The sequence below is a fragment of the Eubalaena glacialis genome, chromosome 2, assembly GCF_028564815.1.
Source record: "Eubalaena glacialis isolate mEubGla1 chromosome 2, mEubGla1.1.hap2.+ XY, whole genome shotgun sequence".
Lineage (NCBI taxonomy): Eukaryota > Metazoa > Chordata > Mammalia > Artiodactyla > Balaenidae > Eubalaena > Eubalaena glacialis.
This window is the reverse complement of record NC_083717.1, coordinates 129,279,440-129,307,012: the sequence shown is the minus strand read 5'-3', so window position 1 is coordinate 129,307,012 and position 27,573 is coordinate 129,279,440. Positions and strand designations below refer to the sequence as shown.

General features: G+C 37.4%; 1 protein-coding gene across 9 annotated transcripts in view; it reads right to left on the bottom strand.

Annotated features, from left to right (window-relative positions):
- AKAP6 (A-kinase anchoring protein 6) overlaps positions 1-27,573 on the bottom strand; it is a 570,108-nt gene that overhangs the window by 110,937 nt on the left and 431,598 nt on the right. For all 9 annotated transcript variants that reach the window (XM_061180772.1, XM_061180767.1, XM_061180765.1 and 6 more), the window contains 2 exons: positions 27,011-27,159; positions 12,264-12,384 (listed from right to left, as the gene is read on the bottom strand). In XM_061180772.1, coding sequence (XP_061036755.1) covers positions 12,264-12,384; positions 27,011-27,159 — 270 coding nt within the window. The remainder of the gene's footprint in view (positions 1-12,263; positions 12,385-27,010; positions 27,160-27,573) is intronic.

Below are 27,573 nucleotides of genomic sequence, written 5' to 3'. Positions count from 1 at the left end.
GAGTCAGTCTTTTAGACTCTCTCCCCTCTTCACCCTCATCATGATGGACTTGGATTAAAGAGCCAGCCCAAGTCCAAATCTCCTATTATTTTTCTCACCCCTTCATGATTAAATTTTTAGACACACACTCATCTGAAGTCAAACCAGATTTTCTACAAGGAGTGTCAGTAAAATCTCCTGCTAACTATGGTACAAGAACAAATTGTGCTGATATACCTCACATTTCAAATGGCTGTTCATGTTTACCTATACTTATTATTCTATTATTAGGCTTCGCACTTGCATGGTTCATGTTATCCTCACATGTATAAACAATTGTACTGAGATTGTCTACATAATCAAGAATACATCAGTGAATACTACGGTTTGAAAGGTTGGAAACTAGCCATAGAATTATGGTGATTAGTTGTACATTTTTGTACCATTTGTCTCAGACATGGATGTCACTGTCCTTCCCTTCCTCCCTCCCTCTTTTTTTCCCTATCACCATGTTTTTTCCCCTGATATCAACCTGGCCAAATCTGAGTACTCTGAGTATTAAGAACTATCCTTAATGCACATTGGTTTTTCAAGGAGAGAAATTTTTGTTTTTCTTTTTATATACAATGTAAGAGGAAGCCATGAAGTTTTAGACTCAATTACCACAGCATGAAAATAGGATTGTTTCCTTGAAAAAGTAATGAATTGATAGCATAGCTCTGAGTAATAGGATCTAATTAATAGATTATTAAATAAGCCTTATTGGAAAAATGTTTCTCACCATATATTTATTGAGTTTCTATTCTGTCCAGGTACTGTGCTAGGCACTAGAGCTATATCAATAAACAACACAGACATGAATCCTGCCCTTGGAATGTGAAATCTAACAAAAATTATAATCATTCATTCTCTTTGGTCCACAAAGTTTAAATCTATCATATTATTTAAAAATATGCATTTAATTAATAACAAAGTACTCATGGCTAAATTATTCTCAAGGAGGGTTCTCTCAGGGAGGCACCTGTGAGTATTGAAAGGGATAATTCTATTGTAATGAAGGTAGCAAAATCCAGTATGCCAAAATTTATAACATAGAAATGAGCTCCAGACTGAAACTTGGCAGATATGAAAGGAGTTTGTATAGCTATTTATATATGCATGATTTAAATGTCTTGGGACAGCCAGCATGGCTGGTCCAAGGAATCTGACTTCATCCAGATTCAATGCTGATGAAAGATTCTTTTAATTCAACATGTTAATACTTTGTATATGTGTGCATATGTGTAAACACACATAAATGTATGCATAACTATGTGTGTGTTTACCTCTTCCACAGACTTCCTAGTTTTCAATGGCTAAAATGAGGTGACAAGGGGAATATCACAAATCACAAAGCTTTATGCAAATGTCTATGAGCATATGGAATCAACCACTTAAGAAGCAGCCAAAGTAGTAAATTCAGACGAGTTTCAGGGGTATATAGATATCCTATTGGAGAAAGTTGTGGTCTGAGAAAGTTTGGAAGAAAAATTGAAATCAACCCCAAAAGCAATAAGGATTTTAGTCTGGCTGACTCTTCCTTAGCTTTAGAAAAAGAAAATGTGTGTGTGTGTGTGTGTGTATGTGTGTGTGTTGTGTCTTAGGTAAATGAATCAAGGTTCGGCAGGAAGACCACTCTTCCCTCTTAGCTTACCCCAGTGTGCCTCATTAGGGATAGAGTGTCACAGAAGTGCCTATTTTAAGAATGTATGAGCTTCACAAATGCCCACTTTATTAAAAATATGCTTGGAATGCCCTTGTTTCTGAGAAATGAATTTGCTTCCTTGACAGGACTGGAAGGTGGTTTTTCTGTAAATGATATTCCTCTAGAGCATCTCTCCATGGGGACACTTCTTCAATGACTCCCTTTGGCAATAACAGAATCCATGAGGCTGAATCTTCCTCGGGCAATGCTGCCTTTAGTGCATCTCCCAAAATGACATAAATATTTTCAGCCTTGGCTTTCCTGAATCTGACAGAATATAACAGGAGGCTCCTGTTATGGCAACACTTCCCCAAGGTGCTGAGGTGCTTAAGAAAGGCTGATGAGTGGCTAAAGAACCAGCCCAAACCCATCATGTTTTCTCTGCAGATGTACCATCTAAATATTTAGGACTTTCTTCTTTCTATCTTAGCACAAAAAGTTCATGAAGAGGGCGGAAATAATGTTCTTGCAAGAATTTTACCTGTTGTAGAGAAGAGGATATGGGGCAACAGTGAGCAGGCAAGGATCAAACCCTGACTTATTTACTTATTTCTTGTGGTAGTTATTGGTGCAGCTCAACAAATATTTCTAGTTTTCTGCCTTCCAGCATATAGTAGGAATGCATTTCCCCATTCAGTTTGGAGTAAGGTGGAGCCATACAATTAGTGTGGGCCAATGATTGAGAGGAAGTGACATGTGTTTCTTCCAAGTAGAAGATTTAGTGACTAGAGTGAGACCCTCCAGAAGTCTCACTTCTCTTTGCCACATTGAGGGAATATTTAAGAGGGTGGCTGGTCCATGAGTATGATTCCTGGAGTAATAGCAATGTGAAGGATAGCTCATAGCCAACTTGTGATGGACATGTAGTATAAATACATGAGAAATAAATCTTCGCAGGTTTAAACCTTTGAGATTTGGCAGTTGTTTGTTATCTCAGCAAACCCTAGCCTAACCTGACTGAGAAACTAGTTCTGTGTCTTTCAGGCTAGCCACTTAACTGTATTTCAGGCTCAGAGTACATGAAATGGGGAAAATAATCCATGATCATTGTGAGCATTAAATACAATAATGTACATAGGGCACTGACATAGTCAAATAGTAAGATTTGACCAATGTTAGTTTTTTTGTCCCTGTATCCTACTCCTATCTCATAACACACACACACACACACACACACACACACACACACACACACACAAACACTTCCCTTCTTATCAAATGGTGAAGTAGGTAACATCTGCATCTTTGGTCCCTTTTCTGGATTTCTTCCCTCTACCCACTCCCCACTCTATCTTCCCTTCTCAGTGTCTTTCCATTTAAACTAGATGTTAAAATTGGCATTTAATTCAATATTATTCTCCCCCTGCCCATAGATTATCTGCATCCAGTAGAGTACACTCTTTTTTACCACAAAGAAATGAATATTAAGGATGGGATTTAAAGTTAGACATAGTAGTAAAACAAGGACAGAAAGGAAGGAGGTTAGTGAGTTTATCTGTAAAAGCGCTACGGTTGAGCTTTGCCTGCCCCCTGCCCCATCCCCAGCCAGGGCTCACCAGCCTATTCTGAACAGGTACCTGGACTTCCTTTGAAATAACTAAAACATTATTTATGTACCCTTCTAGCCCCACCTCCCTGCTTTAGGAATATATGCATGAAATCCTAACAAACTGTAAAAACTAGAATGATAATAAAGACGAAATATTTGGATTCAATAGCATATATATCTTATACACTTCCTTGTAGGTACAGTTACGATAACCAATGCCTTCCTGATGTAATTACATGAAACATTAAACCTAACATTTATCCTTTTATATTAAGACCCCTTTGTCAATGACAATACTTGGTTTTCATCTTTAAACTCTGGTACTTATTTTTGACAAAATAAATAACCCCCAGTTCTTACCATGGTTGTCTGTAAAGTTTAATCACACATCATATAACTTTTTTTCTAGCTTCAAACCAGATTAGCTTACATATGAATATAACCGCTACAAATAAGTAATTTAAAAATAGGAAATGTTAAAAAGTAGGTGAGGGACATTTCCATTAAGTTACTGATCTGAAACATATCTATATAGTGTTGAGCAGTTCAGGAGCCAAAGGTGGCAGTGAACCAAACGCCCTTTCTTATAAGGAACTGAAATGTTCCTCTAATTTATTTTATAAAAACCAGAAAGAAATCTACAAATATGTAGAGTTAAAGCCAAATATCTCAGCTTAACACGGGGGTGAACACTGCACATTCACATCTAATTAAGTAAAAGTCATTTTTCAAAAGCTAAAGGCTGGAATTTTCACAATTTAATCCAAATTTTTATTAGCAAACTCTAATGATTATCCTGATTGCAATTAATAAAATCTCCCAAACAGGTCAACTCATTTAAGTGCCATCTGTAGTCATTTGGATTTTAACATGATGGTTATTACTTATTACCGTGAAACCAAGTAGCACAATGAGATATTGATTACTTTTAACCTTTAGATCCAAGGATTCAAGAAAGGTTAGAATAGGGGAACATTCTTCCTTTCTTGGCTGGCAAATGTATAGCCTTCAGGAGAATTCAAATGATTCCCATTGGCCAAGTAGATCTGAGATTAGTTTATTCTCTGGGCTGACAAGAAATGATGATGCTTTTAAAAATAACACCCAGCATGTATCTAGTGAAGTGTTACATTTATATAACCAATGGCCTCAAGATGTGCTTCACATCACAGCAAATCTCAGGCTGTTAACCCTTTACCAAGTTTTGTTTGTGAAAGTATCTTTGTTGGAATGAGATATTAAGTGTAATAGCTTTAATTGGAATAAACTCATCTCATTAAACCAAGTTCTCTGGTAGGTTCCAAAAGGCTGAACACAATCACTGGCCACTGTTGGCCACTAGCACTTCTTTTGGTTTTCTTTTTTCCATGACAACATTTAGAAATAATTTTCACACTTGTGCCACTGAAAAGCAATGAGTTCTAGGTAGAGTCCAGCAAAATTATGGGCAAGGGAAACATAACAGTTATGTGTTAGATTAATTTGCAGAACACTTGGCATTATTATTGCCAAGTTGTCAAATTGTTCCAAGTTGTTCCGGAAGGTTGTTATTAATAGTATGTTTTCTGAGGAAAGTTCTGTCTACTTTTGGAACTGCATTTCTGTTGCCAAGGAAACTCCTTTAAGCACAGTTTTCTAGGAGCACACTGCTGCTTTTGTTTGCCAGTGTCCTATTCATATCATCTAAGTAAGCGTTTTACATGCTCCAGCCTTCAGTCCCAAATGTTGAAGTTTTAGCCCATTTAAGTTGCTTTTTCAAACATAGCTAATGCCTGCTATGATTTCCCTCTCCCTTTATCCCCCACTTCTCTCTCCACTCTCCACCCAAAGCCCCGCTCTCCCCCGCCTTCTTCCCACTCTCCCTCCAACATGCCCAAATCTTACTATTCAAGGTTTATTTTTTTAAACAGTTGCATTAGGGAAGATAGTTTTCACAAGTTTTTGATGAATTAACTTCAATTTGAATAATAATTCCATAGGTTGTAGCATTAGTCCTTCAAGGGTTAATTATCTTTTCACTCTAAAATTAATGTAGTCATTTCCTACTGACTCCTCTACCCCATTTACTGAAGTGCTGAGGAAAACATGTCATTGAGTCCTGAGCCAGCCCTGTTGTTGTGATTAAGCGTGGTCACATGGCCCATCTCTGCCAAAAGGAGGGCCCTGAGAAAAGGTGACAAAGACAGTGATTTCCTGTCAGCAAAGAGTAAGACAGGGCTGTCTAGAAGTGATGCAAATGAGGGGAACTTTCCCCACGGCTTGTTTGATCCACTCTAGGCCAGAGCAGGCCAGGCCAGGGAGACGGAGCAGCACGATACAGCAGAGGCTGCCCAGAGAGCCAACGCACCTTCCGGACAGTGGCTCACCCGCCAGAGACAAAAACTGCTGGCGGGGCTTCCCTTCCCTGCCCCTCTGCACACAGAGCCAGCTATTTCTTGGCATACTATTCTCTTAACATCCTTCTTTTTTTTTTTCCTTTTAAAAAAGCAATGAAAATAGGTATTATAAGCTCCAGCATACATAGTGTTTCATATATTGTTCAGAAACCACATCCATCTACTTTTTCTTCTAAACATTTTCAGGATAAGTTTTGCCCTTTCTCAAAAAAAAAAAAAAAAGGAAAGAAAAAAAAACATATACATATATTCAAGTATTCAAAGCAAACACTGATGAATCAAAGCTCAAATTAATATGACAGTTAATCTAAGGACTTTTTGAACTTTAATAAAAATGGAACAACAAATTCACTTCTAGATAGCAGTGGAGGTGGCCTAGGTTTTTCCATTCTGATCACTTTAAAAAAGATTAGATAATGTTTTTTGAAACATTATAATGATTTTAAGCATATTCTTCTTATCTTAATGCAGTTTTAATCTAACATACAGTTAAGCTCTACAAATAATCTACTGGGAAAGAGGTAAAAAATTATCATTAGGTTCTTGTGCCTGATACATCTGGTACATTTTTACCTTGACTGCTTCAATAACTAGTAATTTGCTTCATTTTGAACAATCAAGGTAGAAAATTTTGGTACTGAAATTCCAATATAAGGCTTAATTAACAGAATTTAATTTTTTGACATGTACTTCTATTCTTGTAAATTTTTTTTAAAAGTTCATGGATTTTCTTCTATTTTAATCCTAGCTACTATGACCTGGACTATGAACCAGCCTACCATTACATTTTTAAGAGCTCAAGTTCAGTCATAAAGGTATCAAGCCACATCTGAAATTATTTAGATCAATGTAGTCCAGAACAAAATGAAAGAGAACTATTGTAGAGGGTTGAATTTATAAAATATAGGAATAGCATGATTAATCTGTTTTCTATGATTGGTTCATAGCTATGGCATCATTTGGCATCATTTTGGCATCAATAGTTACAAAATAACAAGTCAACTATGTCCCATTTTTCTTCTTTTACACTGTATTTCTTATTCCCCAGAATTTCTTATCCCATTCCATACACGTTTCTTTTAAAAGTCATAATGCTTGTCTTATAATACACACCCAAATTCTCTAAAGTAACATTTTCTCCTTTAAAATTTAGCCCTTTCTTGTATCTGGCTTTTTTTCCTGAAACAATTCTTCTTTCAATGTTTTGGTTTTAAAAATTTGTTTGTATTTGATTTTTTAGCATTTTCTTATTTATTCATTCATCTACCCATGATTTTAATTTACTCCTTTATTCTTTTTTCCTTTGGTTAACTTTGAATTAACTAATTTCAACTGCTTTTCCATCTCTTCAATGTTTATGTTTCTTTCTCATTTTACTAATAACCTCTTCTTTTCCAATATATAATAACGATGTCCTTTCATTAATTCCATCTGGTCACACTATCATTGAAAGGAGCCACCTATGGGCGAGAGCTGTGCTCAAAATCTCTAAACATTACCCGGCAATAGAGTCAGAGAAAAAATAACTAACTCATTTGCCAGAAATATTAAGTTCAGAAAGCTACTTGTAAGAAATATTGTGGTTAGGCATTTCTCTACTATACCATTCTAACCCCTTATATAAAAAAATCCTAAAAGAAAATATCTTCATTTCTAAGCATCAAAATAAACAATTTCTCCAAAGGAAGTATAATGTTTTTTCTCGTGGAAAATGTAAATTTAGCATTTGACCACATTTCCCTCTTTGCTTTCACTACCAGGAAATCCAGAATAAACTTTTAGGATCATCTTTAGTAATTGTGTAGGACCTTATAGTCTATGTGCCTACATATTAGCTCTTCTCACAGAAATAGAATCCAGCTTACATATATTTTCCCAGTTCTGATTTGTACTTATATATTAAAAATATTTTTATTATTCCCCTGTGAATTCTTATGAGTTCTTACAACCTCAAACCAATAACAAAATAAAAATGCAATTAATATGTTTAGTGAGCATTGTATTATATAGAATGAATGGTTCTTTTCCTTTTTCACACAGGATATATTTTTACAGATATGCCAATGGAGAAAGATAGAGGACACTTGCATTTTTCCCATAAAAGCAGAAAACATGAGTAACCAACCCTCTAAATTAAGTATAGCATCTTCAGTGTAAATTCCCTGAAAGTATACAGGTCTTGGTTGAAGTGAGTGTTAATATTGTTATTTTTTTTTAAGCTGGAAGGGTTATTTTTAACCCCTGAGAAGTAATATAATCTAATATTTTATTGATGAGGAGCAGCTAAGCCATTCACTCGAGGAACAAATCTATAAATGTGGTGTTTTAGTGAGCTTCACACTACCTGAAAACAGCTCTTGTTTAATTATAACAATAATCACCAGCCTACAACTTCTGAATTTGGCCCTTGAAATTAACCCTTGAAACCCCACACCAATCCAGACAGCTAGGGGCTCTGTCACCTGTGCTCTGCAGGTGGCAGAGAACAGCAGTGCCCTGTGGCAAGGAAAGAAGCCCCTGACAGGGCACAGCCTCACGGCACTCCAGAACCAGCTGCGCCCGCTGCAGAGGGCGAGGCGGCAGCAACAGCCGCTGCCTGGCCTCCAGCTCTCCCATCATGGAGATGCTTCCAGGTCACTCAGTCTATAAAGTATATAGGATGGGGGAGGAGGTGTCTTGAGCTTCCCTGAACCCAAGAATAATGCCACCTTTGATCTGCAGATATGAAAATATGAAGCTTCTCCTTTGCAAGTGGGTTTTAAATATTTCTCCATTAATAGTTAATGCACATGCAGACAGCTCCCTGTGATTATGAATTCTGGCTTCGTAACGCTAGTCCAAACAGGAGCTGAACTTTCAAAATCATGGTGTTACTTTTGACAAATTAAATTGTCCTACTTAGGAAGGTAGCAGGAATGAAGAGAAAGAAAATGAGAGAGTGGGAGTAAATTCTCCTTGGAGCTGACTCTCAGATTGAGGAAGAAAAAAACGAGAAAAGACTACATTTGTGTTTTCTAAGCTGATGATACTGCCAATGTTTATTAGAAAATAGCTTCAGAAGGTCCCCATTCTGAGGCTGAGCCAGACCGAGAAGGGGGAAGGAAAGACATTGGCAGTATGTCTCACTGTCTCCAAACAAAGAAGAAAACATATTTAAGGGAGTGGTTACTTTTTAATAAGAATCAGGTTGTTCTAATGGCCCTGCAGTTTAAAACTAATCAGAAAGAAAATGATCTTAAATTTCTAACAATCTGAAAATAACAAGAAATGTTTTAAACAGATAATCCACTTTACAGCCCATTGTAATATTAAGGTTCTAAATTATGTGAGGTTGTATCTATGTATTCTTTGCCTGTTAAACCTAATTCTCTTCCTTTAAAAGTTTCTTGAATATTTGGCTGGTTTGGGGTAACCAAGATATCATAACAGGTGCTCCACTCAGGAGGTCTGCTGAATGAATAGTCTGGGGTCTTTATCAGAAGTTCCATATATAGGAGTTAAGGTCACATGATTTTCTAGCAGAGACAAGAATATAAAATAAACAGGTAAAGTCAGGAAAGGTAGTGTCTAACGTTGAAAATGCTAAAAAATCTTCACACTCACTGACGACCATCTTACTACTTTTCTCTAACCTAACATTTCCAAAGGTGATTTTCAGACATCAACCTAGGACTGAGTAATGCAGAATTGGGGTCTGGGCATGCCTATCCATGCCAGGAAATCAGCTGAATGATGAAACAGAGAGAGCCCCACCCTAGGGAGAGGAGAACAAAAGTTTCAGATTCTATGATAACAGGAATAATGATTCTGTCCTGATCTACAGTTCCTGGAATTTTACCATCCCTCAGTTGAAGGTCTCTCTTAAAAGTTTTTCACCCTCATTCTTTACATTAATAGCAGGGATCATGAGCTTCAATCCCATCCTTAATTGTTTTAACTCAACGACTATTAGTTCAATATCAACCACGTAAGGTGCTTTGCTTAATAACAAAGAATACAAGGGCAAAGCATTTTTCTTGCTGTTATACAAGCGTTTTAAGAAATGAAGATGATGTAGATAAGTTGAGATAGATTGAAAATGCTGTGAAATGAGTTGGGTGTCCAACTGAGTTGTCACAATGACTAGAGAAACATGAATAACAAATGTCCTGTAGTGGAAGGAACGGTTGCACAAACTAATAAAAAATTGTTTTGTCCCAAATGTCAATGGCGCCCTTGGTGAAAAATGCTGATGAAGCATTGGTAATTTTTAGGGCCAACAGATTTTAAGATTAAAGATGACTAAGGTAGACTCAAATGGTATCGAAAGCCTAGAAAGGCCGGGGACCAACTGAAAAGCTTTAGTCCTTTAGGGGTCTCTGTGATCAACCGGCTCCAAACCTCCCTCCCCCAAGGCATTAGTTTTGTTGATTCCTAGAAAAGCAGATTAGAACAGAGAAATGGGACACTGAAAATGTTGACCTAACCTAAGAATCCCTGGGGATTCTTGGCAAAGACCTGAAATTAATTTTCTTCCCTCAGTTTTTCTAATTCAGGAGCCACCCCAAGCTCTAAATGACTCCTTCATCAATATCCTCAGGATTGCTTTGGAGGTTTCTAAACCTCTGGAATAATTTGGGATCTTATATAAAGAGTGACACTCTACAAACCTATAGCACTGTCCTTGGTTTCTAACATAATCTTTAATTTGTTTACAAGCCTAATGCAAAATCAGTGCTAGTCTAGTGAGCTTAGATATGCTGAGCATCTGAAAGAAGAAACAGAGGACATTAGTCACAAATGAAGAGCCCTAGTATAAAAATGTTTGGAAAAATACTATAATCCAGAAGTACTAAGTGGGTGGAATAATGGCCTTCAATATGCCAGAATGGGAATTCTCAGGCAGAGCCCTTACAAGGAAACCACAAGTAAAAGAAGACTGCACTTTTTGTTCAATGTTTTCCTATTAATTGTGATGTAAATTATATGAATGTGATTTTGACAAAGAATAGCACTGTTGCTAAAAAAAATAGTGGTTTATGTGCAAAATACAAAATGCATCAAGAAGAAAAGAAATGTTATTTGGCATCATGGGTGAAATAAAATCTGAGATAATGGCTTATGATTAGATAACTTTTGTATTTTTTTTTTCTTTTTTGGCTGGACTTCTAATGCTTAAGTCTTAGGAATGAAACAAATATTTTTGTACCATTAAATTAATATAGATTTATAGGCACTTTTCACACATAATTCTTGATCCCGGCATGAAATGAGAAATCACCTGGCTTTGGTTACATTAGGTTGAAATTGTTATTCTAACAATATGTGATGCCAGAAGATGGTAGCTTTGTGGGTAATGTGGACAGCTATCCATATAGGAAACAGCTAGTAGTCAACAAACTTGATTAATGTTGGACAGAATTCTTTAGGGAGTAAAATATCACCATTTGCTGAGTCCCTAAGGAGCTTATATCTTCTCTTAACTAAGATGATCCCCGAGGGACACTAATTAAAGTCTACCAGACCCTTGAAAATAAATATCTCTCTTTAGAGGAGGTAAAATTTAAAATAATGTATTAAGGAAAGGTAACTTAAAAATGATAAAAACTGGAGAAGAAAGAAGACAACTTTTATTTGACCTTGAATGTACTTCTTATTCTACAAGAAATTTTAAAAAGCTAGAGGGTAGTTGTTTCTTGTCATTATACTGTTGCTGATTCTGTGGTTAGTTATTAATTTTATTTTTTATGATTCACAATCTGCTCTTTGAAATATGCCATATGCTCAAAGCAATTCAAGGATGACAACTGTCAGAATTACTCCAATAAAAATTGCCTAAATGAGGAAGATTTACTGCAGTCTGATATTTCAGTGGAAAGTCCCTCTACCCTCCCCAACTGCTTTTTCAGACACTGAATCTTACAACCATTTTTTCAGTCAAAATCACATGGTTGTTTTGTAAGAACTTCTAAGACTATTTAAGTAGAATTGGTAAAACACATTAGGCTAGGGGTGAATTAACAGACATGGAAAACAATATAGATAGTTATTAGATGGATTGCCTACAATCAATATGTGAGTACAAAGCCAGTTTTCTTCAATCACATGCAAACGTATTGACTTAATTTGACAACGTCTGCGCTACGTAACACCAATAAACATTAAATTGGACAAGACCTGTACCCCGGAAGCAGCAAGCCAAACAGAAGGCAAATTTCTTTTATCTCTGGAAAGATCTGAGGGGGTGGATAGAATCCACCTGAGTGCTCCAATCAAAACACATTTTGTGAAATGTTACCAATCCATTTATCCTTCATTTTGTTTCAGTCTACTTATTAATGCGGTTTCATTTATTGCTATTCATCTTGAAGATAAATCTTTTTCCTTCTATAGAATTACACCAAATAGAATGTGATAAAGGGAACTTTCTTGCAATTATGATGTCCATGCAGCCTGTCAGCACGCAGGGGATGGAAATGAGTTTGGGGACAGGGAAGGGAATTCTAATAGACACCATGATACATACAATGAACGCAAAAGATATCCTGAGAGAAAGACTTGTCAGGCTAATCAGATCTTCCGCAGCAAAGGTAAAGACAGGAAGGGTAGCTCTAACCTTGTAAAGATGCTGCTGCTGTTCCTCTGACATCATCAGGTCGTGACTGTCCATCACGAGGGACTCCATGTCAATCAGCCAATCCCAGAGCTCCTGATATTCTGAATCAAAGTCCAGAAGCCTGAAGATAAGGCACAGAATGTATTATGCATAAATACAGTGTAGTTGTTAAAATCTCATATTAGAATAATATATTCCTGAAAACCTATGATGTTCCTAGGTGATACCTGTAAAAAGAGAAGGAAAAATTCTCTGTGTGGTTAAACAGTGGGCAAAATAGGAACTCAAGCTTGTGACATAGCCATTTCTTAGATTTTGAAAACGTAACATGTGATTCTGATGCTCATACCTGAGACATATCATGGCTATTTCCATTTGTTCACCCTTTCTGAGGATTTGCAGCATTTGAACAAAATGATTACTACTATGTCCTTGAAAAAGAGCATTGCCATATTTAACAGACTGAGAAATGGAGGGTCAGTGCCTTGTGAAGTTTACACAGTCAAGAACTTGGGGTGAAAACAGCACTCTCAACATTCAAACCCCTTTCTCTATGACTAGATTTTCCACAGATATTGCATCCCAATACATTCATGATTAAGAATACTAATTCAACTAATTTCTCTAAAATGATCACAATATACTATCATATCCAAAATATTATTTTCACTGGGAAATGACTCAATCATTTATCTGTCCCTCTGCTGTCTATCTGCCTATCTCTGCAAACATATATCCTACATATACTGTCATGGATGAGTAGCCAGCATTTCAGCTTAACACTCAGGGATAGGCTTGAGTGACTCTGGTAAGCCAGTGAGAACCAGGGGCAGATCCAGTATGAGACAGGTGTTCCCCACAGACATGTAGGAAACAAAGGTAAGGACAGGAAGTCAAAACAATGAATCTCTGAATAGCCAGCAATCATTAAAATTCAAAGGCGGATCACTATGGTTTTCAACAAAATAAATCATTAGAATAAGGAGCTTAAAAGGATTAATGTGATTCTCTCTTGAAAGCTTGGTGAATAAGTAAAGCTCAGATTCTTCTAAAACACTGTGATCAGAAAACGAAAGCGCAGAATGAAAAACTATGACTGTGTCCTTCTCCCCAAAATCATCCCCCTAAAAGAAATCCTAGAGTCTTGTCAAACTCTAACTGAGCAAAACCCTAACAGTACTAATGAAGCAGCAGCCTCAGGTATGAATCTGAATTTATCAAGTGAGCATTTTATTACCACTTTGTTCCTGTCTCTATACATGAAATGACTGCTTTCCAAGAAAATGAACATCCACTTTTCATAACTTACAATTTAATCTTAACAGATTTGTCAAAAAAATTAAGGTGTGTCTGGTGATGAAGGAGACTAGATCTAGAATTGTCTAGTTTATTTTAATTACTTTACCATAATTATAAAGCTTCTTGATTAGAACCATAAGTGCCCAGGACAAGGATTATCATTGGCTAACACACAGAATTAATTCATAAATGTTTACTGAATGCCAATGATGGGTATAGGTGATGTAGCCAAAACCTTCAGTAAGGCTAAGGTGGTCTAGAGCAGTGCTTTTCAAACTCTAATGTGCATATGGCATAGCTGAAGAGCTTGCTGAAATGCAGATACTGACTCAGTACTTCTAGGGTGGGGCTGAGATTCTGTGTTTCTAATGAGTGTTGGCAACTAGCAACGCTGCTGGTCCTGGGTCTCACTTGGAGTAGCAAGGACTTACAGTATACGTGTGAAATCTGAAATAGTATCCCATTTCAAAATACTAACAAACAAGCCAAAACCACTGCAGCAGGGATAAATAAACCATCAGGCTTTCTTTAGTCATTCTGTGAGTGACTAATAAGTAATGACTAATAAGCATTTGCTCACACGACGGGCACAGTCATTTAGAAATACCTCCTGAATTATGTTCATTGTTTTTCTCTCCTTGCACCCTCCCACATTTTGACCATAAAGACAGGGGAAAGGTGGAATGCCATCCCCCGAATTAGGAGAGTATGATCCTAATACTTGCATACAGGAGAGAATATCTAGGGGAATAATAAAAGCAAAGGGTAAAGGAAGGAAAAAGCTCACCCCTTCCATCTCAGTGGATTTGGAGAATAAGAGCAAAATAAAGGTAAGAGGAGCAGGTGCTCAAATGTGTGTCCGCCTCTCTCTTGGCCTAAGACCTAAAGGGAAAGCCAAAAGCACCAGGATGTCAGCTCTGTTTCCTGCTAGGAAGTCTGGGAGATTGCCTTAAACAATGTCCTCACAATAACCTGAAGTGGGGATGTTGTAGTCAGAGAGCTGTGGTCAGGACTCCCTTTGCTACCCTGTTCTCTCATCCTTCCATGATGTTTCTTGGAGTTCAGCTGGTGAACTTGACAGAGGTGTTGCCATGGCAACAGAGACACAATGACCACCCCCCCACACACACACCAAGGAGAGCCAGGGTGGCCTCTGAAGCCAGACCTCAGGGAGTTGGCTGCGCCAGTGAAGGCTGAGATGAGGTTTAGTCAGCAGGAAATACCTCCTGACCAAGCCAAGAGATAACAACACGGCCACAGCCCTCTGTCGGGAGCAACCTCATAATGTCAGGGGCAAGACCCATTTCACTGAACCCAGCCAGCTTGCACCCAGGGGCCACATTAAGCCAGGGAGCCTCACTGTACCCCAGAATCACAAGGTCATGTAAGCCCGCTATATGCTCAGATGTCATCTTGCACAAGAGAAGGGAGAGGAATAGGAAATCTGAAAAACAGCATTTATCCCAAGAGGTTGTTCCCTAAAGAGAAGGTTAATTTGTTAGGAGAGGATACAAGCATTTTGTGTAAGAGCCTGAACTCTGATCTTAAAACCAGGTTTTTTTCCCTTGTTGTACCAGGGAAGTATGTATTTAGGAAGTCTCATAAATTATCAATCAGTAAGAGATAATAAGGAAGCCTGCTTTCTTTTCTATACGTGTATGATTTAAAAAGAAACTTTGATTATGACTAAACAATTCAAGGGCAAGGTATGAATTTATCTTTGTACCCCTAATGCCCAGGATAGTACCTGGTAAATGATGATGAATGAATGTAGATAATGAAACCAAAAACTTTTAGTAGGACCAGAATGACTTCAGAAGAGCAGTATGTGATAGAGATAATATCTCATCCCCAAATGCCAATACAAACCAGTGCAATATAGACAGACTTCTTCATTCATTCTGAAGGTGAGATTTTGCCTTCAGTATACAATGGTACATTTGCTTATTTGAAATGATTATTTGCAGTATATTCTCAATTAATGTGAGTTGCCTTCCCATTCCCTTCACATCCTGCTTCTATATTAAAAATTAAAGGAGATTTATGAGTAGATTTTAAATAGATGAAAACTGCATATGGGATGATAAAATGTTCACAATCATGGAATTTTTTTACTAGCTCTTTAACATGTCTTTATATCCATTGAGCTGTTCCCTCCTATTATTCTCCCTATCAAAGGACTTAGAACAAAAGCCATTTCTTCTAGTTAAATGTACCTCAGGCTCGTTCTTGGATGGTCTACACTGGAGACCAGCGAGTGGTGAATGAACCTAACACAGATACACTTCCTCCAGTCTAGTCTGTTTTCATCCTAGCTGAGAATATTTAGGCTTGAGTTTGTTAAATATGGTAAATGCTTTGGTTCTATAGTTTGTTTCATTAAGTGTAGAACTGGCGCTAGTGTTTTCTAAACAACAAATTCTCATAAGGTCCTAATACTGAAGACAAAAACATTTTTTAAGCATTTGTACCTGATTTCAGATTCTTTGCCATGTGTTAATTCACAGCTTAGAAAAAAACCTGACAGTTTTCCAAATTTAGTGAAATCAAATACATAACTTTGTAGCAAATCAGAAATAAATTACTAGAATTTCTTTGTTGGTTTTTTTGAAACCTTCTGAAATGACTATAATTTAACGTGCTCATTATATTAGGAAAATCCTTGGATAAAGGAAGTAGCTTACTTTCTTATGCTTATATTACTTGCAAAGGTGTGCTGTATACTAGTGATTTTATAAAAGATGTTTTCCAGGGAAAATGCCAGCTACTATACAGGAAAACAAAAAAGATCATAGACGAGTAAATTTATCAGGGGTAGCATAGAACTAGTTAACAGTTCTACATCCCTTTGAAGAATATGCTGATTCAATCAGCTGAATTCAGAACCAGGTACTTTTTTTTGAAATCCTGGTGACAAATGCCCTCTTTTTAAAAGGGAGAGAGAGGTGACAAATTGTGGCAAGTAGTTCAGAATCTTATAAAGCCTACGAGTACAGGAACTACTCTTTTGGGGGGATTTTCCTTATAAAATTTTCTTTGTAAATGTGCTTGGGTTCATGTCAACTCATTCACTCAAATATATAATCTCCTAGATGTTAAAAGGTCTCAAAGCATACCTTTTCAGTACTCTATGAATATGTTATACTCTCTATGAAAATGTTACGAGGCAGACTTGTATAATACTCTAAGAAGGTGTTATAAATCAAACACATGACCAAAATGCTATTCTTTCGGATATTTTTCCTTTAAATTGCCATATACCTGAAGGGTTCACAACAAAAGAGTTGGACATCCTATTGTAGGTATGATATAACCAGTTTCGGAGCTTTAAAAGCTTCATGATGGTATGAGGAGAAAGCCTTCTAAATCAAAGTCAGCTTTTGTTAGATAAATACAGAATTATGTGTTTATTTCATGGTCTGAAATTCTAATAGAGAGACAAGGCTATGGAAAAATAAATGTGTAATTTTTTCTTTAGAGTTTATTTCTAAATTTGGGCTAACTACTATGGTAATTGCCAAAAGTATTTCCCAACATCTTGTCCACCATTTTCTCTGTCTTTTTAAGGTTAAAGAAAGATTCCAGGGCCTTTCACCATAGAAATAAAATACTAACAAGCCTGTTCAGTATCATTTTTCTGCAGATTGGATAGCAATATATTATTTGTGAGGCTGGCACAGTCTCAGAAATGATCCTTCCTCTAAACCCTGGTGGGAGTTACGTTTAACCAGCTAAGTGTTTGAATACATAAATGCATTCAGCCTTTGGTATTTAAAGTGAGCATCATTAACTCAACATTTCAACTTAAACTTTGCTTAAAAGATAAAGTTTCACCCAAGTGAAATCAATGGGAGGTGTGTGTGAATATATGAGGTTCCAGCTTGGTCCACTAAGGAATTTTGATTAAACCAGAAACCAAATGAAGAAATCATCAAAATAGAGCAACTCTCAGTTGAAGAAAAAATAATACTAAAAAGCCCTGGAAGTTTTTCTACCTAAGGCTGAGTAATACATATTTTGGAGCATTTAAGAATCCATCTTTTGTAAACTTAATGGTTCATTTCACACCAACACATCCAAAAACACAGGATAGGTTCCTGAGATACCAGCTTGTCTATGTTGGAACTTCTGTTAAATGATCCAATTTTCCTAGCTTCTTTAGTATATTGATTCTTTCCCCAAATATTCACTAAGTGCTCACTGTTCACATTATTTGCTCAAGGAAGTTTGCCTCTGGTTTTCAAAAATGACACTAAAGGTAATGGTAACAAAATCTTGTAAAAAAAATAGTTTAAGAATATTACTGAAGTAAAATACTAATAATAGATTAGAATTTCCCATCATCCTCTATTCCATGTGTCATGTAAGCACAAAAGGGAGATACAAGAGTGGCACCTAGCCCAATCATAATATCATTAAAGAATAAAATTTAGCTTTCCAGACATGAAATCTGATATGCACAGTTGCATGTAGAATCCCTTTCCACTCTAAACATATTAAAGTGTGGACACTAATTTACTATTTTGAATGAAAATTCATGAGCCACTTCCTCATGAGAAAAGCAGCCTGCCTTTGCCATTAATAAATAAAAAGGAATATGGAGTTCTTTCCAGCAGTAATTTTCTCAATTCTCATATATACCCATGTACATATGAAAATGTCTGAGAAAAATAAGATCAACCCTACAGATTTGTTAATGACTGGCCCCACTTTCTCATGGTCTCATGGACAGTCTGTCCATAAACACTTGCTATTAAAATAAAAGCCATAAAGCAAAAAAATTCTAACCTCCAGGATTAGCCATAAAATTAGAAATATTAATGTAAATTTCTAGAGGTACTTAGAGGATTCTGTTAGGCTGTCAGGAAGTCAAATCTTTCTCTAAATTTTCAGATAATACACTGCACTAAGTTCTAGCCAAAAAGCTTGAAAACATTCTGAAGAATTTAGAATCAGTAGTGTTTCTAACACAAATGGGAGAAGCCATACGTCCGAAGACAAAGCAAGAGATGATGTTGTTTAAAAAAAAAAAAAAAGATATAAAACTTCCTATGTCATTGTCTGTGTGTTAGAGGGGGCTGGATCCAGACTTGCTACTGGCACACTGGTGAGCGCTGGGCAGCTCAGCCTTTGGTAAAAGGTCTACTCCACCCTAGGCCTCCCTGTTTTTCAAAGATTTAACAAGCAACAGAGAATATTTACCCTCAGGGTTAGGGTAAGAGGTAAATAACCTAGAAATAACTCTCGGCCACCCAATCCCTAACAAAAACCTGGTGGCAGACTTAATATGGAGACCTCTCCCAAAATGTCTTTGTCTATCTCCTCCATCAAGGCTGACCCTGGCCACAGAGTGCTATGCTCAGACTACAAGGTTCTGGTTACTCATAAAACGGCTCTTACTGAATTGTGCTTTGCCATCACTTTTGCAGCCTACATCAAAAAACTGCCTCGGGAATTTGTTTTCTCTTATAGGGATGTAGTATCACAGATGCCTATCTTCTCCTTGAAGAACTACAGGAGAAATTCCTCTCAGGACTCAATGGCATAAGCAACTGTGTTTCCCCAGCTTTATATATTATTTTTAATCTTAGGACATTATGAATTTTCTGATGGATGAGATTTCACTCTTTTCTTTGGATGTGGAAAGCTTAGAGCCAAATCATTGCCCTTCTTGAGGACATGCATAGAATATGCATTTGTTTGTTTTCTTACACATATTCTTTTGCTTAACTTACTTCAGTCAAATATTTATTCTATTTTATTGTAAATATTTTTGTAAGTTGACCTAAATCCTTTGTGAAAGACATGGGGGAATGCATAAAGGAATAAATTTTAAAGAAAGGAATTAAGCTCTGCACATTAAAATGAGGTAGATTAGATTTGTCTTAGGTTCCCTCATACCTCTCTCCTTCTTCAACAGACCCCATAAACTCTCCAAAGCAGTACAGAAATTGTTTGAACATTATTAAGATGGAAAGGATATGTGTGTGTATATGTATATATATATATATATATATATATATACATATATATATATATATATATAATTGCTGACTTTACCGTTAACTTTGTTAACTTTGAAATAATACTTCCCCAGAAATTATGCCACTACCTCTCTGGTTTACCCTTTGTTGGCTCCTGGCATGGATGGCATTAGATTACTGAAGTGGAAGACTGTCTAGGTCTAATATTAGTTTAATGTATTTGCACATTAGAAGGATATAATATCATGATCCCAAATGAATACATTTATACTGGTGAGATTTTTTTTTTCAGCCCAGAAAGACCTATTTTAATAATCACATAGTGCCTAGAATATCAGTTTTTCAGAAGGTAGTCAGGCACTTTTGGCTCCTTTGACTACAGGCTGTGTTGAGATCTTACTGTTCAATAACACGACAGCACAAGAGAAGGTGCAAAAAGAACCGGAACTGAACACTGAGCAGCTGTTCATTAGTTTAAGACAGGGGAAGAATCAGGGGAAGAAAATAGAAATGCAGGGTGGAAGTAAGGTCTCTTTGGGCTGTCTAGTGATATATCTGCAAAAGTGTTCTCAACATTGGCACATGGAAGAGATAGTACTTCATTTTATGGCTGGTGTGTACCAAAAAGAAAACATTTTATGTAGCAATGTTCCAAAAACACCCATCGAGCAGAAATTCCAAATGGTCATTTTGTGTGTGTGTGTGTCTTTGTGTGTGTGTGTGTGTGAGAGAGAGAGAGAGAGAGAGAGAGAGAATATGAGTGAGCATACATGTTCATCAAACTGCACAGAGATATTTTTGGCCTTTTGCTCAACAGAAAACTAGAAAGATCACCCTGCTGCAGTGAAATCCAGGGGTGATTATATCGCTTCTCAGGTAGTTACAGTCATTCAGTGTATCTTATTGCTTAATTAATTTAGAGTCAAATTTGATCTTTAATCAAGCAATGTTTTAAATAGTGATATATTTGTTTTCATCTGTCAATATCATTCCTCTTTGGGAGTGTTTTTTATATATGGTGTATATATATATATCTGTGTATGTTTTCACCCTGATCCAGGGATACTTCTCTTCCTAAAGGAAAATGGACTCATCTTTCCTGCTGAACGTTTAGCCTTTTGTCTAATTAAAGTTCACTGAGTTCAGCCTGTTGTGCTTGTAAATAACCTATATATACTGTTTGTATTTGGAAGTAAAATTTACGCTAAAACCTTACAGGGTGAATACTCCTGTATTCTTACACACAGAGCATAAATCTTAACTACATATCCATCTGTAGACATTGCCCAAATTCCCCTACAACCAGAGGAAGCCTGGCATATGACTGAGACTGAAGTATCTTCTAGAACTTTACCACAAGAACAGAAGACTCTAAGAGCTCCCTTGGGATTCCCTCCTGATCCCAGGAAGCAGAGCCAGGAAACATCTTCATGCCCTTCTGCTTCAAATTATTATTTATGGTAACCCTTAATATGTGCGTGTGTGCACGCTCACACACGCGCGCACACACACACACACACACACCCCTACATACACACCTGAAATCCTCACCCTCATTCTACCCAACCTTTTCCTAATGGCTAGTATCTATGCATCTTTTAAGACAGCTCAGATGTTCCCTCCTCCCATAAACCTCCCTGACCCCTTCTAGCCAGGCTGGATTAGGCAAGCCTCCTAAGTATCCCCATAATACTGTCTATCTGGAATTTTGACCATCATTTCATAAGGTTGTATCTGAGTGTCTCTGTCTTTCTCCCTCACTAGACAGTAGAGATTAAGTCATATGTATTTTTTCCATTCCTAGCACCTCATACAACTCCCTGCAACACAGTAGTTGCTCTGATGCATATTTCATTAACTAATTTTTCACATATCTATTACATTCCAGGTATTTTAGACATTTTCTTATTGATTATTGTAGTTCTGTGCTGCAAAAAGCATGGGAAGTAGACTGGGATAATAATCAGTCTACTTAATAATAGGAATAATAATAATAATAATAATAATAGGAATAATAAAATATTACTATTTTACAGACTGAGATATTGCATACTGAGGAAGTTAAGTGTCCCAATCAAGGTCACACAGCTAAAAAGTAGCAGAGTGCCAACTTGAATTCCAATCTTTAATTTTTAATCATGTATGCTCTCTCTCCTCCTTTAAGAAATTAGACTAGAGTGAATGTATGACCATCCCTAAAAATAAATTCTATTGTGCATTTGGAAGCAATCAGAGCAGACCTAATGCATTCTAATATCTAGGATCAGGACATGTTGCCTGCAGCTTTAAGACAGAAAATAATAGTCAACTGTAGTCCTCAATTCCTGCTAATCAAGATATCACATGGAATTTTCAATGGTATAGTTTTTATTTTAGAAGACTTCTATAATAGAGCCTGGAAGACTCTAACTGAAATAAAAATGTTCCTATTAGCCATACCTTTTAAAACGAGCATTCTTAGAGATACTGTTATGTCTACCTGCGGTAGATTTTATGGGATAGACTACCACAAGGTAAGCTCCTAGCTCTCTCAGCCTCTACCACCTCATAGTTACCATACTGTCCTTGTTGATGGTTGTGGAGCCCAAGACATTCCTGAGCTCCAGACCTGCTTCCTGGGCATTTCTACTTAGATGTTACGCAGATCATAAAAAGAACTATGCCCCAAACGCTCAGCTTTTCCCCGCCCCCCTGCTCCTCCCCTGCATTCCCCACCTCAGTGAATGCCATGTCCATCTGTCAAGAGTGTAAAAGCCTGAAACACGGAGGTCTGTCTTAAATTCCACCTCCCTTAATGCCCCCCATCCACTCAATGACCAGGGCCTGTCTTCAACTTCCTTCTTTCAGTTTCCATTCCTGCTGTCTTATTAGCTCAGGCCCTAACTATTTCTCACGTGGATGACTGGAATATCCTCTTAACCGATCGCTGTCTAGTATTGCCCATGGCAACCTATTCTCCCGACTGCTGACAGAATACTGTTTGAAAATTGCCAGTCTAGTCTTGCTGGGATCCTTGGCTGGTTCCAGCTGTGTGTACACACTGTCTCCTTTGTGGGAGACACTCTGGCTGTCACTTCTGACCCAGGCCATCCTCCATGACACTTCTCCTAGCAGGCGTTCCTGACTGACATGCCCCTGCCACCCTTTGGGTCCCACTGTCTCTACATCCCCAGTGCCTAGTAGAGTCTGCACTTCCTAGCTGCTCAAGAGTTATTAAGTGTTGAATGACATGAAAATCATTTGAATCCAAATCCTCCTAGTTTCCTTCTCCCCCTTGAGCCAGCAACTGGAGCATCAGAGTGGCTCTTTTTTCTCCCTCATTCCCCTCATCCAAGGTTTATCGACTCTTTCTGGCTTTAGCCTCCAATCCAGACTCCACTTTTTCCATTACTGGTCTCCGCCCCCAGACTTTCCAATTTAGTATATGCGGAGTGGGACCCAGAATTTGCATGTCTAACAAATTCCCAAGAGACACTAATGATGTTGGTCCAGAGACCACACTTTGAAAACCACTAGGGCAATGGTTCTCAACTGGAAGTGGGCATCAAATACATCTTGGGCCACTCCTGCCTACTGAGTCAGAATTTTTAGGGAGGTGAGACGGGCAGGCATGTTTTGGCTTAAAAGCTGCATAGGTAATCCTGATGCACTATCCTGGTTAAGAACCATGAACTCAGTGATTAACTCTAGGATCTGGACTTCACTTTCTTCCTAAGCCTTAGTTTTCACCACCCCCCTCCAACTTTCTACCCTCCTCTCCAGTCATATGGAACAGCAGGTAGTCTAATGATTCCAGACCTTTGCTCCCTCTCTCAGACCCCCAGATCCGTTTTAGTTATTCATTTATGCATCAATGCATTCACCGAGCACCTAGCACATTCCAGGGTGCAGGGCTGAGTGTGGTGAACATGACAGGCACAACCCTGCCTCATGGAGTCCACATTGTTTGCTCTGAGCTTCCCTGGCACCCTCTGCTTCCCCTTCTTCCTCATTGCACCGGCAAATACTGGCTTAATGCTGCACTCTCTTGCTAGACTGTTTCATGAAGGTAGGGACTACGGTCTATCTCTGTAAGTGCTCAATAAATGTTTGTTCAGATTAAATTGGAAAACTCTTCCCCTGACCTAGGCTTCTTTTGAAAATCATCTTCAGAGTCCTCTCTTTCTGCTGTCTTTCCTGACCTGCTCCAACTCCCCCTACCGCAGTCAGCATTGAGCCTCGCCTTCCACGAGCCCTGATTCTGGTTCCAATCAGATTTCTAACTCAGCACTTGTGATCCTTTATTACATGTTGCTTACAGATCTGGCTCCCCCTACCAAACTGTGAGTCCCTCAAGGGCAGGGACCATTTCATCTCTGCACTTCATATAGGAGGTATTTAATAATATTCATCAAATTAATGAATGAAGTCAATTTTGTTTCCACTTACCGCCTGCTTTGCAATGTTTTTGCCCAAACTTCCTTGTGGCTTTAATGAAATTGCCTTAAGACTCTTCCATTTTTCCATAGTAGGAAGATACCATAATTTAAATTTTATACAGTATGGAATATGCATAACATGTGTTTTAGGGGGAAAAATGTTTATCAAGGGTCTGAATGAAATTCTCAGAGAGAGGGCAAAGTGTGACTTTATGGGTTGTCCACTGCATCATGACCCAGGACTCTGAGTTGAGGTCCTGGACAAGCCAGTCACCCAGCCTTTCTGCCTCCCAGTTCTATCATTTATAAGCTGAACAAAAGACATGGTTTTTAATCGACACTAAGTCTTGACATGGATGCTGCTTAATGAATTAAACAAGATTTTGAAATTCATTAAAAAAAATGAAATCAGATAACTCCTTGATAGAAAGAGGTGTTAGAAAAAGAGATGGTTATACTTTACAAAATACACAAATTATAAGTGTTCTTGACAAACTCTGCTCAGAACATCATGCCATGCACTTAGTAGGCCTTCAGTGGATATTTACTGGATGAAAGAAACAAAACAATCTATAAGCTTTCATTTAAATCAGCCAGAATCAAAAGTGCCAATTCACGCATTGTATGTCCCTACAGGAAGCCATGGCTTCCCCACTTTGTGATGCAGGAGCCAGTGCCCAGAGTCTCCCACAGAGGGACACGCTCTGTTACTACAGCTCGCACAGGTTCACATACTTTTGGGGAAATCTTCCCACCGCACATATTCATGACTGCTAAACACACATTTCATAGTTGTATATAAGCTGTGTTAAATCACCTTGATGCACACCTTTTCGTCAAGCCAGAAAGGTTATAAACTCATTTCTAAACAATATTTTGGTTATGCAAAATTCTTAGAAATTTAAGATCTCCATTCAGTCTAGCAGCTGAGTCTTCCCTGGAGTAATCTTATACATTTTTCAACTACATACTCCTCTTCGCATGCATGTAGGCACGGGGATGAAATGAAAATACACAAATTGTATCACCAACTTAATGTTCTCTTTAGTAGACTGGATATCTATGCATATGGAATGAAGACCCTAGAAAGCCCACACTATTCCCACAATTGCTTATCAGAAACAATGCTCATTCTATGTAACAAAATGAACGGTTAATGAAGTTTATGTATCATTGGAGCAGATAATTTTACAAGGCTGTGTTCTTAAGGCTTCAGAATTAAGGATTCAACTGTGGGAGCAAAGAGTCTTAGGGGCAGGACACCCCAGATAACCTCACCCACATACATTTCTCGAACAATGGTTTTCTGTATGTAAACAGAAAATAGAAAGGAGTATATGCTTTTTGTCCTTAGTATTAAATAGCTGCCTTTTCTTTAGCATGCTGTTAAATTTCTGCACAATGCACAGCCTTCAGCACCCTAAGGAGCATAAACAAAGGATATCAGGCAAGTTCACATACTCCCACTTTACAGAACAATGCTTGTTGTTAACTAAGCAATTCCCAGGGCAGATTTATGATTTGTGGAGCCCAGAGTAAGTACTCAGGTTGGGCCCTTGGAATCTGAGGTCAGAAGCACATGGTGCCCGCTCAACCCCCAGGGCTTTTAGAAAACATGAAAATGTGACCTAAAGTTTGTGGTTGTGGGTACACCGGAGACTATTTAGGCATTTAGAAAAATTAAAGCACGTTAAGGCCTCTAAACAGCTTATTGTTCATGCTCCAAGATTTAACCTTTTCTTTCTTATTTGCTGCTATGCTTGTCCTCTTGTGAATAAATGTCTTCTGAATCGTATAAGATGAGGCAAATATATGTATAACATGTCTATGTATAAAAAATATCTTAATAGAGCAACAAATTATATAGATAGGTAAATTTTAAATTTTGAAAAGTCCTTTCCCATTTCCTAAAAAAGAATTATGACTCTGATTCTTTTCTTGCATTCTTAGACCTTGGGTTATATCACAAGACAGAATTTGTAAACTGTGTTCTTAATTTATTCCCCAAATTTGAATTTGGATTTTAAGTCACGTCAGAACCATAAGCACTTACTTCTTTCCTCCTGCCTTTTCAAGGAATATTTTGGCTAGAGTTACACCCCATAGATTTATACTGTGCTATTAACATCTAATAGAACTTGGGGGAACAGTTTCTCCGCCGTGTTGTCTAGTTCAAGTATAAAAGCGAAATAGGTTACTGTTTCCGTTTTTATGAGTATAATTATTATCAAGTCATTAAAACTATGAAATAATTAAATTTCATTACACTCTTTTACCCTTTAATAATCACCTACTAAATATTCAAATTGAGCCAGAAAAAAATTTTTTAAATATACTTTTTAAAAAATTCTATACATGTATTATATATACATACATGTTTATATATACACACACACAATGTTCGCATAACTTTAAAGTAATTTGGAAATATTTGAATGCATGACTTAACTATTCAATAGCATGGGTAGTTAGTACAATATAAATACAGCCATTAGTCCATTAGTCTCAGGCTGAATGAAATTGTTGGTGGGTCACTGAAGTTGCTGGGTCTTTTCACATACCATAGACAATAAGCGCTAGTCCATTATTCCAGTTGACTTTATGTGACAAACCGGTGAGCCCATAGTCCCTAAACAATTATTAAATATCTATATTTTTCAGAAAAATTATGTTCTACCAAGTTTCCAGTGAGGTTCTGGTATTTAAAAGTTGCTTCTATAGACTTTAAAATAAATGGTGAAGTTTAAAGAGGGGGAAATACACTGAAAAAAATTACAGGCACAATGTAGTGACAGAAACACTCATAAAATCACAAGGCTGTTTTGAAAACAATAATAACAAAGTTAGGAAGTTCTGGGTGAGATGACACACTGATAAAATCCACAGTCTTCAATTCTGAAATGAATGGAAAAGAACGTAAATGCCTCGCCTATTGCGCTTCTCTTGTTAGCTAGGGATGAAATGCCTGCCTAACACCTACCAGTGGAACGTCATTGAAAAAGTAGAGATTAGTGAGAATAAAACAACAAAAAGAATAGTCCCCTACCCATCGCCTCCTACTGAATGAACTTTTGACATATCAGCAAACTCTTCTTTCCTCTTGCTGCTGCTGGTGTACTGCTCGCTGTACAGCTTGAGGGACATCTGCTCAACAGCATCTCTCTGCGCTTCCAGGTAGCATAGTTGAACCTCAGCCTGGAGAGAGAAAAAAAAGAGGAATTGCTGTTTTAATCCAGAAGGAATGCATTTCAAGTGAGGTGTAACAACTCAAAGAATGGGAATTGTTCACATCATTATACTGCTCCTTTTCAGGTTGGATTTAATGGGATCAGCTGGGCATATTATAGAATTATATTTTAGATCTGAATCTTATAAGTTCCTCCTTAAAATATGACCTGAATAAATGAATTCTCAGAAGACTCAGTAAATATCACAAAATATCCCTGAGATCATAATACTGTATGATGAGACTTTACATAAAAATTCTGTGAAATTCCTTAATAATATTCTTCCTCGTATTGCCACATATGTAACATTTATTTTTTTTAAAGATTCCCCCTCCGACCCATACATTTGCATGGACACATACTCTGAATGCTTCTCATTATC